The following is a 15,784-nucleotide window of genomic DNA, read 5'->3' on the forward strand; positions in this document are numbered from 1 at the left end:
CATCAGAAATTCGCGGATCCATCACGGGGCTATTGGAAGTGTCCACCTTGCCGTGGATGGTCTGAGTGTAGAAAGAGCAAAATGGTTGGAAAGAAAACTAGTTGTAACTAACTCCCCCAACTTGTTAATCCCATTTTGCCACCAACCCCGCAAGCTTTGGGAGAGATTAGAAAATCGTCCTCACCAACGGCTGAGATCCATCCTCAACAAACCCCCCTCATATTGCTTACCTACCAATATCTAAAACCACATAACTATAAACTAGTCACACTCACACACACACACTCCTCCACCGTTCTCTATTTAAAACCACATCACCTGCCTCTACCTATAAAACTCCCCCTTCCAATTAATTACCCAAAAAAACACCTCTCTTCTCTCTGCTCCTTCCTTCCTCCGACTTTATTTAATTGAATGGCGTCCGAGAATGGTTTCTGCGTGAAGCAGAGCGATCCGTTGAATTGGGTTGCGGCGGCGGAGTCGCTGAAGGGGAGCCACCTCGATGAGGTGAAGCGGATGGTGGAGGAGTTTAGGAAGCCGCTGGTTAAGCTCGGCGGGGAGACGCTCACGATTTCGCAGGTGGCGGCGATCGCGGCCAAGGATAATGCGGTGGCGGTGGAGCTGGCGGAGTCGGCCAGGGCCGGTGTCAAGGCCAGCAGTGACTGGGTTATGGAGAGCATGGGTAAAGGCACTGACAGCTACGGTGTCACTACTGGTTTCGGTGCCACCTCACACCGGAGGACTAAGCAGGGCGGCGCTCTTCAGAAGGAGCTCATTAGGTACCTCTATTTATTTTTTCTGAATTTGCATCTCATTTTGTACCAACCGGCCGACCAAAAACTACTCTTATCAGTTTCAGTTTTGTAAATAATTTTTTTGAGCAAATTAATATTCACTCGGTAAACTCTTAATTTTTTAGGGACTACAACTCTTGACGTGTAACTACTGAGGTGCAGTATTATAAGTACGTATTAAAAATAAATTAGGTGGGAAATTTTAAAAATGAACATTTAAGTTGGAATTAGGTGTGTCTAACGGTAACGGAATCTAATGTCTAATGAGATTTTAAAAATTGGCAACAGGTTCTTGAATGCCGGAATATTCGGAAACGGGACGGAATCAAACCACACTCTGCCGCACACGGCAACGAGAGCGGCGATGCTGGTCCGGATCAACACCCTCCTCCAAGGCTACTCCGGCATCAGATTCGAAATCCTCGAAGCCATCACCAAATTCCTTAACCAGAACATCACCCCGTGCCTCCCCCTCCGCGGCACCATCACTGCCTCCGGCGATCTCGTGCCCCTCTCCTACATCGCGGGGCTCCTGACCGGCCGCCCCAACTCCAAGGCCGTGGGACCCACCGGCGAGCCCCTCAACGCCGAGGAAGCCTTCAAGCTCGCCGGCGTCAAGGGCGGCTTCTTCGAGCTCCAGCCAAAGGAAGGCCTCGCCCTCGTGAACGGCACCGCCGTGGGGTCGGGCCTCGCATCCATCGCCCTCTTCGACGCCAACATCCTCGCTCTCCTCTCCGAGGTCATGTCCGCCGTCTTCGCCGAAGTCATGAACGGCAAGCCGGAGTTCACCGACCACCTGACCCACAAGCTGAAGCACCACCCGGGGCAGATCGAGGCCGCCGCCATCATGGAGCACATCCTGGACGGCAGCGGCTACGTGAAGGCCGCGCAGAAGCTGCACGAGCAGGACCCGCTCCAGAAGCCAAAGCAGGACAGATACGCCCTCCGGACCTCGCCCCAGTGGCTGGGCCCACAGATCGAAGTCATCCGCACCGCCACGAAGATGATCGAGAGGGAGATCAACTCCGTCAACGACAACCCCTTGATCGATGTTTCTAGAAACAAGGCCCTCCACGGCGGAAACTTCCAAGGCACCCCCATCGGAGTCTCCATGGACAACTCCAGGCTCGCCATCGCCTCCATCGGGAAGCTTCTCTTCGCTCAATTCTCTGAGCTCGTCAACGACTTCTACAACAACGGTCTGCCATCCAATCTCTCCGGCGGCCGCAACCCCAGCCTCGACTACGGCTTCAAGGGCTCCGAAATCGCCATGGCCTCCTACTGCTCCGAGCTCCAGTTTCTCGCCAATCCCGTCACCAACCACGTCCAGAGCGCCGAGCAGCACAACCAGGATGTCAACTCACTAGGATTGATTTCTTCACGAAAAACAGTTGAAGCTCTGGACATTCTCAAGCTCATGTCATCCACATACCTCGTTGCGCTATGCCAAGCCGTTGATCTGAGGCACTTGGAGGAGAATCTGAAGCACGTGGTGAAGAACACGGTGAGCCAAGTAGCTAAAAGAACGCTAACAATGGGCGTGAACGGCGAGCTACACCCGTCCAGATTCTGCGAGAAGGACTTGATCCGAGTGGTCGACCGCGAGTACGTGTTTGCGTACGTGGACGACCCCTGCAGCGCCACCTACCCTTTGATGCAGAAGCTGAGGCAGGTGCTGGTCGATCACGCGCTCAAGAACGGGGAGCTGGAGAAGAACACGAGCACCTCGATCTTCCACAAGATCGAGGCGTTCGAGGAGGAGCTCAAGGCCTTGCTGCCAAAGGAGGTGGAGAGCGCGAGGATCGCCCTGGAGAGAGGGAGCCCGGCCGTGGCAAACAGGATCGCGGAGTGCAGGTCGTACCCGTTGTACAAGTTCATAAGGGGGGAGCTCGGGGCGGGGTTCTTGACCGGGGAGAAGGTGGTGTCGCCCGGGGAGGAATGCGACAAGGTGTTCACGGCATTGAGCAATGGCCTCATTATTGATCCGTTGTTGGAGTGCCTTCAAGGATGGAATGGTGAACCTCTGCCTATCTGCTAGTTTGTTTTTTTTTTATTTCGCCTTCGCCCATATTATTTTTTTGGATTTGTTTTCTGTGGTTAAATTTGCTCTTTTTTTTTGTTAATTTGTGTTTGTTGGGGAGTCACCACCTATTTGTAAAATTTGAATGAGATTCCCACGTTTGCAACTCTATGTGCTATGCTTATTCTAAGTTTTTGTTGTCTAAACTTCGAATATTCTTTAAATCACTTTTCAACAACAACATTTTTTTTTTCCAGTAATGAGACATGGGATAACAGAGAACGCTTTCGTAGTTTGAAACACTAAATTTAGTTTTTATTAGACACTGGAAAGAATTTACAAGTCAAATTAGTATTATGAAGTTACTACTAATGTTTGCACAAAGCACCAAACCCCAAGGGACGATTCACGTGAGAATGAGCTTCAACATCACGTTGTTTATTTTTTTTATTTTGTTTTTTAACATAACGTCGTTTCTACGTGTCAAATTTCATGAATTGTGGTTTGTTTGGTAGCATGTTCACATTAAAATTAAGATTACAACCTCCAAAAAAACCACCAACCCCATCCGGCACTCCTCCACTCACCCACCCTCAATCCCCAAAATAAATATCACTCCCAAAATTCAATCAAAATTCCCAACACTGCATTTGTATTGTTGAACAAAAAAATAGTATACTAATAATCTAATATTGACCTAACTGATCTCATACACACCCTTGTTGAGACTAGAATTTTTTTTGTTAATATTGAGGTAAACAAATTGGTACTCTGTTGATAATTGCAACATCTTCAAATTTTGTTTGATTAAATACTTTAGATTCGATAGTTTAATCACGTTAAGACGTGGGTAATTCGCAGCCGTTACTAAAAAAGCATAATGAATGAATCTCTGTTTATGTATATAAGTATGCGGACCACATAACTTTAATTTTTTGAAGTAGACATAATTAATTAAGACCATTTAATATGATTGAATGCCGCTGCTTGAACTTTCCAATTACTCAGCTTACCTACTGTCGCTACTCGCTAATTAAACTTTTTTTATTAGGGATTCTTTTACTGAAATCTTTCTAGAGTATAAACTTATTTTTTTTATGAATGAACAAATAAATATTTTAAAGATAATGTTGGTCTCAAATTCAAAAATTTTGGCCTTATACATTAATCACACTGGTCTCAAATTCAAAAAATTTGGCCTTATACATTGATCACACTACCATTAGGGCATCACACATGCCATATAGTCAAACCTCGAACTCAAATATTAGCCTAATTTTTGTAGAACTCTTGGATAAATATCAGCTCATATAATACTTCCTCCATTCCGCAATAATATTAGATGCATTTCTTTTAGCACGTGGTTTAAGAAAAATTGTGTTAAGTGAATCAAGTAAAATAAAGTAAAGTCGGAAATGAAAAAAATTAGAAAAATGAAGAGAGAATAAAGTAAGAGAAAGTAAAGTAAGAGAGAATAAATATGTTGCATTTTACTCTAAAAAGGAAAATGACTTCACTACTATAGAACGAGGGGCATATTTATTTAGAACTAGAGATGACAATCGGGTGAGAGCCCAAAGGGGCCAACCCTATTTGGATTGGGGGTTAATAGGGTGTTGATTAATCGGATTGTATTATACTCCCTTCTTCCCAAAAAATAGTCATATTTTACCATTTTGGGATGTTTACAAAAAATAGTGTCATTTCTAAAAGGGTAAATTGCTTCTAAAATTATAAACTTTCACAATAGTTTGGTTTTTCCCTTGAATTTTAAAAGTTGCGTCAAAAATCATAAACTTTATCGGGTTGTGCAAATTTCCCAAACGACCCGACAGAAGTTTTCCGGTATAAACTTATCCTATGTGGCAGACGAAAGTGTGACTAGGCAGCCGGAACACAAAACTACGTCGTTTTGTGTGTGGCGGAATTTTTTTAAAAATATTTCGCTGCATATCACAAACAATTTCGCTGCTGGAGGAAAATAATTTCGCTGCACAAAACAAAAATTAAAATTTCGCTGCATATCACCTCTGAATATCACCTAAAATTCCAATCCAATAATTCATTTCCGAACCTTATATTTTAATCAAGCTATCGCTTTACATCTTCATTTTCTCTACTTTCGACCACCCCAATTGAAATTTATAGAACTCGGCATAAAATTGCTTGGAATTTCTTTAATTTAATTTGAAAGAATGGCTGTTGCTGTGGGTTGTGGGTCTTCCTGGGCTCAATTCAAGGATATCTCGTAGCAAAGAAGTTTGAGGAATAAAAATGGCGATAGTAAGGGATTTAGGGTTTCGTGTGTGTCTTCTACCGTGGCTGATCCGTACCAGACACTGCGAATTCGCCCTGGTTCGTCTGAATCTGAGATTAAGAAGGCCGTTAGGCAGCTTGCTCTTAACGTAATTTCTCATATTTTTGTTCAATAGCATAGAAAAGTCTTATTCTAGAAAATTTAATTTTGGGGGTTTCTAGAAACTGGAGCCTGTTTAGGCATTGCTGTCATCTTAAGTTTTCAGCTATAGTTGGAATATTTAAAAAATAAAAATTTAACTCGATGTCATTGCACATATCAGCGTCCACGTCATCATCCACGTCAGACACTTACACACGTAAACACTATACTTAGAGCATCTCCAATGGTTCTGGACATACAATAGCCCTCTCATAGCCTTCCTACTGCCACATCATCTGCACTAAAATCCTCCTGCCACATCATCTGGACATGTAATAGCCCTCTCATAGCCTATCCACATCACTAATAACAATTATATAATTTAATTTACAATCGTAGCAGCATACAGAATTTAATTTACGAGACAAATACAGGAAAATTGAATAATAATATTAACATTTATAAAAAGTACAATAATTTATAAAAACTACATTAATTTTAAAAAAAATACAAAAATTAAAAAGTACAAAAAAAATACATAAAAAATCATTCCTCGCCGCCGTCCTCGCCCAGCCCTTCGTCGTCGCCGCCGCCGCCTCCGTCGCCCCCAACGCCGCCGCTACTCCCGCCGGTATCCCTCTGAAACCCTTCCAATTCTCCACGCATGCTCCGGAGCAATACGCGAAGATAAGTCTTCTCCTCGGGGTCCACCGCCGTCCGGAAGTCGGCTAAGGTCTTCACCATTTGAGCGCGCGTTTGTTGACGCGCGAAGAATTTGAGCTCATCGATGGACCTGCCGAGGGGGGACGCCGACTGGACCTCATGGGAACTCGGGGTGCCCCCCTCGCTTCCCGTTGCGCCCGCCTTTGGCCAACCGGGCGAGGTTGGCGACCGAACGAACGAGGGGTCGGGAGCTCCTGGGCCGTCTCGGGGAGGTCGTGGGAACCACTGCTGCTGCCGCTATACTCACCGGTATAGTTCAGTTTCTGCTTCTTCGGTCAGCCAACCTCGACACCTGCCCGGAATTTCTCCGACTCGTGGAGCACAAGGTAGGAGGTCCAGTAGGTGAAGTCGTAGTACTTCCCGGGATCCGGGTAGGCTCTCTCCGCAATCCTCCTGCAGTCCTCCTCTGTTTGGCCACTGGTCCGCATGCGGAGGGCGTTGGCGTACAAACCCGAAAATCGAGAGACGGCAGACCTGATTCGGTCCCAGCATTTCCGGCATTCCTCCCCGGTGCGCGGTCTCCCTTAAGGGCAAAATGCCTTGTAGGCTGCGGCTATCTTGGCCCACAAGTTGACAATCCTCTGGTTGTTCGAAACGAGAGGATCATCGCAGACACTCACCCACGCCTTGGTCAGCGCAACGTTCTCCGCGTCCGTCCACTTTCTCCGGACCCCGTTATCCTCAACCGGCTGCGACGACTCACCGAACTTCTTGGCCTTGCCCTTCTTCTTAGGGGCGCTCGGACCCCGCCCTACTCCCCGGCTTGGAATGGGGGTTTCCGGAACCTCGTTAATATCAAAACCCAACTCCTCTAAGGAGAAGCTCTCAAACGACGTATACTGTGCATCCTTTGGGGTCGATGTGTGTGAAGAACCGGAGGAAAAATCCAAAACCGGCCCATATATGTTTTCCCCCCCCAGGCGTCCCCTGCGGCGGTGGCATCATCTGGTGCGCCGGTGGCTGCATCCCGGGTGCCCACCCCGGCATCATCTGCATAGGGGGTTGCATCGGCGGTACCCCCTGCCAAGCCGGCAAACATCCTCCGGCGACCATCGGTGGCATCATCTGCTGCCATGGGTACATGTTGTAGTACCCGGTCATCGGAGGCCAACCACCTCCCACGGGAGCCGGGGGAGTCTGAGACCCTCCCCCGGGAGTCGGGGGAGTCTAAGACCCGGTCGTCACTGGAGTACCTTCGTAGTTGTTCTCCATTTCTCGTTGTTGATCTTGTACAGAAATTAAGATAGAGAGAGTACTCGTTAATACAAGTGGTGCGAATGAAATGACGTCCAAAGCGCGTATATATAGTGTTTCAAAAAAAAAAAAAAAAAAATTTCTGACGCCGATTCATGGCCTACAATGGCGCCGTGAGAGTCGGCGTCAGTCCAAGAATCGGCGTAGGCGCGCCGATTTTGACGCTGGTTTCACTGACGTCGGCTGCAATGGTTCGGCGTCAGCACCGGCGTCCGCGAAAAATCGGCGTGCCTACGCTGACGCCGCCATTGGAGATGCTCTTAGCCGGAATACCCGACTCGGGAAAACGGCACACGGGAGCAAAGTTCACGATTATTGATGCAACTTTTAAAGTTCACGGGAAAAACCAAGCTATCGTAAAAGTTCATGATTTTAGAAGTAATTTACCTTTTTCTAAAAATGAAAAGTTTCTCTCTTATACTTCAACCACTTTTTCTCCTCTCTCTCATGCATACTTTACCTACTTATTCGCCATATCTCTCTTTTAGGGCATCCACAATGGGGCGCCCGAAGGCGCCCCCGATGCGTGCCATCGTCCTCGGGTGCGCCATCGGGTACCATTGTGGGTGCCCGGATGATGCGACGCCCTATGCTTCGTCCGCTGTAGAAGCGCGCTCGATAGGCCATCGTCCGCGCCATCGGGGTCATTGTGGGCGACGCGGACGATGGCGCGCCCGATGGCACTCGTTTTTTATTTTTTTTTAATGCTAAATTCAAAAAATTTGTTTAAATACCCCATACCCCACCTTCATTTGTAACATTTCATTTCATGATTCCACTCTTGAAACTCACATTTACTACGAAATGGATTAAGTCCCAATAGTCCGATGTTTGGTGGTGATGCGCGTTGGCCGGGTACAGATCCCGATGAATATCGGTCGTTCGACGCCAACACGCAGTACGATTCCGAATTCAGTACGGATTCGTACTGTTTGTCTGACATGGAGCCGTCTCCAAACCGACCCGTCGTCCCCTCCCCCGCCGCCGCCACCCCATCCGCCGCTGCCGCCCCCGCCAGAAAGAAGCGGATTCGACACCACGCGTACAAGTTACCACCTCCGGCAACGAATGAAGAGTACGCCCCCGGCCGTATGAACTACCAGCCAGATGAAACCCTCGTCTTGGCGAGGTGTTGGGTGGATATATTGGAGGACCCGATATTCGCGAACAACCAGAAGCAACTCGCGTACTGGGAGCGCATCTCCCAGCGCTACAATGAGGCGAAGCCGCCGAGCGCGTACAAGCGCCAACGGGAGCAGCTCTGCAAGCACTGGGATCAGGTGAAAAAGCAAGTCAACATGTTCGCGACGGAGTACGAGAAGTGCTAGAGGGAGCAGGGAAGCGGTGAGAGCTTGACCTATGTACGCTATAGAGCGCTGTTGTCGTACCAGTCCATGTACGACGACTTCAAGCATTTCAACATCTGGGTGCTCTTGAGGGAAAAACAGAAATTCCAAGGCGGGATTCTGCACATCGGTGAGACAAATAGGACGAAGACCACCGAAGCTGGTGGTTACACGAGCACCGAAAGCGGAACTTGTCCGGTGGACCTCAACCGGACGTACGCGGAGGATGAGAGTTCCGGCACACCGATGTCCTCCTGGCGTTCCATAGGCGTCAAGGCTGCGAAGAACAAGGGGAAGGCGACGGCGACAACATCCTCGACCGCCGCCACCCCATCGCCGATCCCGACCCCGAGCCCGACGGCCGCCGCGTATGTGGAGTTGGCAACAGCCTCGATGGAGCGGACGTTGTTGCAGACACACAAGGCCCTCGAGAAGTGCACGGTCTCCGCCAAAGCCGAATACCTCCGGGGGTTGATCGATGAGCTGCGCCGGAAGTTGGGAATTTCATAGATTTGCCAACTTGAATCGTGTAACTTTTGTTAATCAATGCAGTCTTCGCCGGTTTTTATTTAATCGTTGTGTTTTTTAATTAGTTTGCATTATATATTTGAAAATATTTAAATAGGAGGATTAAAAAGATGACGTGGCGGTGCATAGCGCGCGCCTTAGGGCGCCCCATTGCTAATGCCCTTACCTAACCTATTTTTCCCCTTATCTCATACTTTACCAATTCCTCAACAAAATTCGTGTCGTCCACAAATAAGACTATTTTTGTGGACGAAGGGAGTATGTGGTTGTAAATATTCAACCCATACCCTAAAGATTCTGGTTTCACGCTAGCCCGATAGGTTAATTGGGTTGATATTGATAAAATTAACAATGATCAATCCAATACATAATGATGGAAATTAGTCATATTAATAAGATGTAGAACATTTAATTATAATACTAAATTGGAATTTGTATAAATAAATCAAAACATTAACATTTTCGTAATAAATTAAAGTATGGTTTAGAAATTAAATAAGTTGAATTTTCTAATTTATTTATCTATTACTATAATAATTAAAATCTAAAGTACATTAATATTTATAAAATTGAAGATTATTTTTTGTTTAGTTATTTATATTGTAGAAATCATACTTTTACAATCCATTAGGCTAACTCATCAGATTATGGGTTAGCACTACTTGAGTTATAGGTTAATCGAACTGTCATATTATCGGATTATAAATTTTCAACTCCAACACTCTACATTTAACGGGTTGTTAGAGCATCTCCAATGGCGGACGTCCGGTCGGACATCCGCGACGGGCGACCGGGACGTCCGCCATTGTGGCGTGGAAGGTAGGATACAGACGTCCAGTAAGGACGTTGGATGTCCTCGGACGTGCGGGCGACGGGCGGGCAGACGTCCGCCATTGTAGTGTGGGTCGGACGTCCGGGTCGGACGTCCGGTATTAATTTTTAAAAAAAAAAACTATATATATACGACTCGTTGCACTTCATACGGACGACGAGGAGTGAGCCGAGTCAAAAATTTTATTATGTAATTTTTTCTTTTTTACTATGTAATTTTTTTTCTTTTTTTTATGTAATTTTTTTTAATGAAGCATTTGCAATTTTCCCGTATTCCGTGTCAAAATTATAATTCCGTTACGTATATTTGTGAATTTGTGATTTTTTTTATTGCTGGAAGTCCTAGTGGGAAGGGCGATGGGAAGGGCGGATTGTGAAGGAGATGTCCTAGTGACGTGACAGTGGGATGGAAAGTCCTAGTGACGTGGCAGGATGTGTTTTTGGGAAGTCCTAGTGGATCTCCGAGTGGGACATCCGCCCACTGGTAATGCTCTTAGACCATCCCACGGGTTATGGACTATCGTGATATCCCTATCTAGAACCACCCCCGCAAATTAAATGTTCTAACAAAATAAAAGCTTAACCAATATAGCCTCTAAAACGTGTATATGAAGATTGTACAATCCCAATAATCTGAAGAAAAGACAGAAGAACATGTACACATCAGATTGGAATTTATATGAGTTATTCCAGGGTTCTACCTTATTTTTTCATCTTCTAATTTTGGGATTATACTGGTTAAAATTTATAATTAATGAAAATTTTGAATTTGAGACTATAAGGTAAATTAATAAATTCACTATACTTTACAATTGTTATTTTTATTAAGGGAGCTATAGTAAATAAAAAAAAGGAGTTACTTGTATAAATTTATGAAATTATCTATAAGAAGTACTATGAGTGTTGTAGGCTTACTGGGCCACCAGCCCAGTTCCAACATCCCTAAAGATAGGCTGTGGCTGTGTTCAGATCTGAGCCCAACATAAAGGTTGGTCTCCAATTTCAAATTCATAAACTCATAGAAAGATTAATTAGTTACAACTGTAATACTAATAGCATCAATTCTAGGGCTGGCAAATCGTGCGGATTGGGTCGTTATCGGGTCAACCTGATAATGACCCAACCCAATAAGGCCAAACCTGAACCCGACCTGTTAAGGAAACTGTAAATCCGAACACGAACCCGACCTGTTACCTTCAAATCCGAACACGACCCGCACCCGACACGAACCCGTTATCGACACGATATAATATGGGTTGACACGACACGATAACAACCCGAACCTGATATTACACGATTAAAACCTAATATTACACGATTAAACCTTAATTTTTAACCTAATTTACACAATTAAAATTCATTTTATACTATTTAAACCTAATTTATAAGAAATTAAAAAATTAAAGTAATATATATTTTTTTAAATAATAATAAAAATAATAATATTATTTCTTAATGGGTTACCCGTATCCGACCCGCATCCGACCCGAACCCAACCCGAAATTATCGGGTTCTTAATGGGTCAACCCGATAAGGACACGGATCCAATAAGACTTGACCCAAACCCAATAATTTCGTGCGGATTCGTGTCGGATTATCGTGTCGTGTCGAAAATTGCCAGCCCTAATCAATTCATTGAAATCTTATTTGGTTATATATCCGAATGAATCAATAGTATGGTGCAAAACCAGAACAAATTATTAATTTGATTATTTATAGACAGATTTTAAAAGTAAAGAAAAACAAACTAGAGTTTGATGAAAATTTAGGAAATTATAAATAAATTATTTAGTAAATTTGTGACACTTGATCTGACGAATATATGGAAGTTGAATACGGTGTCGTGGCATTTCTTGGGTGCTGTGGACAAAACCAAACCCACACAAATTAGAATGAAATACAAACACACAAGTGAAGATTGAACCAAATGTCGACACATAAGTGAATTCATAAATGAGTGGATTTTACTTGAAGGGGTTGTTTCAGTTAGCCGGTTGTTTTCTTACCTATACCATTGGCGTAATATTAAAATGTACTAAATAACTGACTTTTTCCAAAATTAAATCCACCTTTCAATTTGCAATCAATTTCTATTTAGGAACCGTATTACGTAGTTAAACCTTTTAAGCGTATTATACTTTTGTTTTGTGTGGAATTGTATTTTATTAGTAATTTACAACAACAATCAAGCGTGAAAATTAGTTTTAAGTCAGCATTTAAAATAACAATAAAATAGATAATCTGACAAGCGCCAATTAGGAAGATGATAAGTTTATTCCCATAAACATTTTACATTACAAAAAGAGAAAAAGAAACCAAGAAATTTGAACCCCTAATTGAAGAATTAATGGCACAAAAAAGATGGCCATTTACCTAAATCCAAAAGGTAAGCTTCAATTCCCCCCCTTCCTAACGTAAACAATTAGTAATCACACAAGGAATTAATGAGGAGTAGTAGTAGTAGTAATCCTCTGAAATCAAAGCTAACAAAAAAGATAACAGAACTCAGAGAATCGCTAATCTTCGAAGCCGGTCTGTTTCCAGATGGCATTCCTGACCCTGCTCAAATCCCTTCCCTTGAGAGTCCGCCCGATGCCTTCGTGAACTGACAGCGAGGCAGCTCTCGTCCGCGCCAAATACTCGTGAGGGGGCATTTGGTAATTTCCCTCGTCCTCGTCCTCCTCCGTACATTCACCGGCGCGTGCCCTGTACTCTCCCCTCAGGATCTTCGACCAGTCAGGAATGTTCACCGGGAGGGATTTCGCTCCGATCGGGGACCGATCCGCCGCGGTTTTCGGCAGAGGCTTTTTGAAGGGGCGCGGGTTTGAATTAATTGATTTTCTGCTCTCCGTTTGATCGCTGTTGCCCCAGACGTCGGCTTCTTCGAATTCGAATTGATCGGTGAACTCCGACATGGGGAGCCTGGCTGCGCCGCCGAGGTAGCGGTGGCTCTTTGTTGCTGCCATTGAAGTTGAGGAAATGAGAATCGATTAGAGAAGAAGACTTTGTAAATTGTAGGTGGGATGAGTTTGGGTGTAATAGCCCGACTATATATAATTTTGTTTTGGATAAGCTATGATATGCCAATAATTCTGTCTTCCTTTTTTAATAATGACCTATTCTTTTTCTTACCAACGAGAGAATTGTTAGAAATGGTAAATATTATTTAATGCTGAGTTTTTTTTAGAAGGTGAGTTGTGATTAAATGTTTTAGTTGGGGATAAATGTTTAATTGGGATCGGATTTTTGCTTATATCGTATACTCAATACGAAGTCTGTGTTGACGGGATACGTATATTAATTTGTTATTGCCTTTTATTTTTTTGGGTTTTTGTTTAATTGACAGGTGTCTCCTTATAAGCTATACGTATTAGTAGAATAAACTTTACATTAACGTTGATGTGAATTAAAGCACCATTATGTAGATTAATATGGTCTTTTTTTGTCATCACCGATTAAAAAACTTTTAAGGCACTTTATTAGTAGTAATACACAACAATATCTTTTTCTAAAATTTATAATCTTCTCATAAATTTATAGCTTCATTCCATTTAGTGTCCCAAACTTTCAATGTTTTTACCAATTATTTCCAACTTACATTTTCTTGAAACTATATAAAATAGAGTCGAGCCTAAATTTACTTATATATTACTGGAAGAAAGGGAATATTAGGCATGCTATATATTTAACTTAAATACTTAGACCTTTCTTGATATTGTAGAATGGAATGCACATGGAATAAAATGAAGTTGTTAATGGAAAGAAGACAATATCTTCACATTTTCATTTTATTTCTTCATTTATAGTATTGTATAAAACAAATTGTAATCCCTCCGTCCCGACTAAGATGACATATTTCTTGACCGGTATAGGATTTTATGAGTTATTAGTTAATGTATTTAATTGGAGAGAGAAAAGGTAGATACAAGTATTAAAATAGAGAGAGAAAGAAATATGAAGATTTTAATAGGAGTGATAAAAAGTGGTTTGGTGTATTAATTGGAGAGAAAAAATTTCTAAAAAAAGAAATGTGTCATCTTAGATTGGACAAACTAAAAAAAATGTGTCTATCTTAAGTGGAACAGATAGAGTAGTAAAATAGAAGTACGAATCACTATCTATTCCATCATTTCGTTCCATAATATAAAAAATGCCTTAATACATTATAATTACTTTAATCTATATATAAGTATTACATTTGGTAAACATCCTCTAATCCAAAATACTCTCTTATCCACTTTTCCCTAGGTGGATTGCTTTGTTTTGGTTGGTTGCGGGTTTGCCGATTTACTTGACCTTGTATTTATTTGGTGTTTACTTTGTAGTATTCTTTTATTTTGTGATATCATTTTTCGTTTGTTGATCAGATTTTATGGCATTTGACTCGTCATCTCTTAGCTTCTATTTATATATCTTTATTTTGTTATGTGGGCAAAGTTTGTAGGAGTATGTATTTGTGATGTCCTACTATTTTTTAGCCGGCCATCTTTAGTTTGAATATTTTGTATTTCATTAAAAAAAGGTTAACTTTTCAAATTAAAAAATCAATATTTTTTTTTGAATTGGACATGTTGATTATAAGTGCATTTCAACTCAAATGCGCATTTTATTTTACATTTTTTTTAAATTTACCCCTAGCTACTTATACAATTGAAACCAACACAAATGTATACTACTATTAATTAAAGATAAGTTAGATAACTGTTTTCTAGAAATAAAAGGTAGTGGAATACTGTTTTAAACAAACGCATGGAGATTGCATTTTAATTGAAAAAAAAATTAAGATATGAGCATGTTGAAAGTATATTAAAGATGAACGATCGAGGACGAGTAGGGTTTAGTAGAAGAAGATGAACACTCTATGTTTGAGAAATCGAAAGGAAAACTCTTATTGAATGAGAAAGGAATGTTTACAACTTGAATCACACACACTCCTAATGAGCTAACAAACAATCTATTTATACTAGAGATCAAGTGAATGAGATCTTTCACAAGATCTGTTGAGTTTGTTGAAACCGTGCCCAACGGCTAGTTTCAATCCCCTTGCATCTTGATCCGCTGCTCCGCAACTCCACCGTACGTCTGCATGTATTGCTGCCATGATCAGCCACCTATGTTAACAGAGCACTATTTTCATAGAGGTAATCGATTAAATTTCAAATAATTTACGAGTCATATATATGTATCTCAATGCGTTGGTGGGCATGCATGTTTGTGTTATCATATTTGTACGTGTCTTTGTGTCTATCCCTCAATTATTATAACCTCATAGCACGTGATTCACTTTTATCATATACTATAAGTTTAAATTACGAATTATTGATGTCCATCTTTTTCTTACACTTTAATTTAATTAATTCCTAATCATGCCAAAACCAACGTACTATATGTCACCATATTCCATGTAATTACGGGATTTAATTTTAAAACAATGCAATCCCACATTTTCATATTTACATTTATGAAAATGCAAATATGAAGGTTTCCCACTAGCATTAATTTTTATTCAAAATTTTGTTTAGGTACTCTTAAAAATCAAGGTGTAGTGGTAAACACTCAGATCATAAATATGTTTAGGGCAATTTCCCTATTTCTCATGGGATGGACCTTGCTTGTCGTATACTACCCAATAATAATTCGATAAGTGGGAAACAAACTTAAATGAGCTAGAAAGTCTAAACAACTAATTAAAAAACTTAAAAAAAAACTTAACAGAGAGAAAAACATGATAAATAACTCTATAGTCAAGAATTACATGGTAATAAGTTGAGTAAGCAACTGATTAATGCATTAAAACTGATATGCAGGTCTCACCTTTTGATTTCCAAAGTCACGTAGCTGAAATAAAACACATACTACGGGAGTCGACCTAACAAAAATCCGATTCAAG

At 42.1% G+C, this 15,784-nt stretch overlaps 2 protein-coding genes across 2 annotated transcripts; one reads left to right on the forward strand and one right to left on the reverse strand.

Annotated features, from left to right (window-relative positions):
- The first annotated feature begins 290 nt into the window (after window positions 1-290).
- LOC121792223 (phenylalanine ammonia-lyase) lies at window positions 291-3,020 on the forward strand. Its single transcript, XM_042190089.1, has 2 exons — window positions 291-779; window positions 1,083-3,020. The coding sequence occupies exons 1-2, from the start codon at window positions 415-417 to the stop codon at window positions 2,830-2,832; spliced, it is 2,115 nt and encodes a 704-aa protein (XP_042046023.1). The 5' UTR covers window positions 291-414; the 3' UTR covers window positions 2,833-3,020.
- Window positions 3,021-12,149: 9,129 nt separating this feature from the next.
- Window positions 12,150-12,922, reverse strand: LOC121792254. The gene has a single exon (XM_042190126.1). The coding sequence runs from the start codon at window positions 12,858-12,860 to the stop codon at window positions 12,411-12,413; it is 450 nt and encodes a 149-aa protein (XP_042046060.1). The 5' UTR covers window positions 12,861-12,922; the 3' UTR covers window positions 12,150-12,410.
- Window positions 12,923-15,784: the final 2,862 nt, after the last annotated feature.

Source organism: Salvia splendens, chromosome 2 (assembly GCF_004379255.2).
Source record: "Salvia splendens isolate huo1 chromosome 2, SspV2, whole genome shotgun sequence".
Lineage (NCBI taxonomy): Eukaryota > Viridiplantae > Streptophyta > Magnoliopsida > Lamiales > Lamiaceae > Salvia > Salvia splendens.

Coding starts and splice junctions, on each gene's coding strand:
- LOC121792254 (XM_042190126.1), bottom strand. CDS start 12,860: ATGGCAGCAACAAAGAGCCACCGCTACCTCGGCGGCGCAGCCAGGCTC.
- LOC121792223 (XM_042190089.1), top strand. CDS start 415: ATGGCGTCCGAGAATGGTTTCTGCGTGAAGCAGAGCGATCCGTTGAAT. Junction 780..1,082: donor CTTCAGAAGGAGCTCATTAG/GTACCTCTATTT, acceptor AATTGGCAACAG/GTTCTTGAATGCCGGAATAT.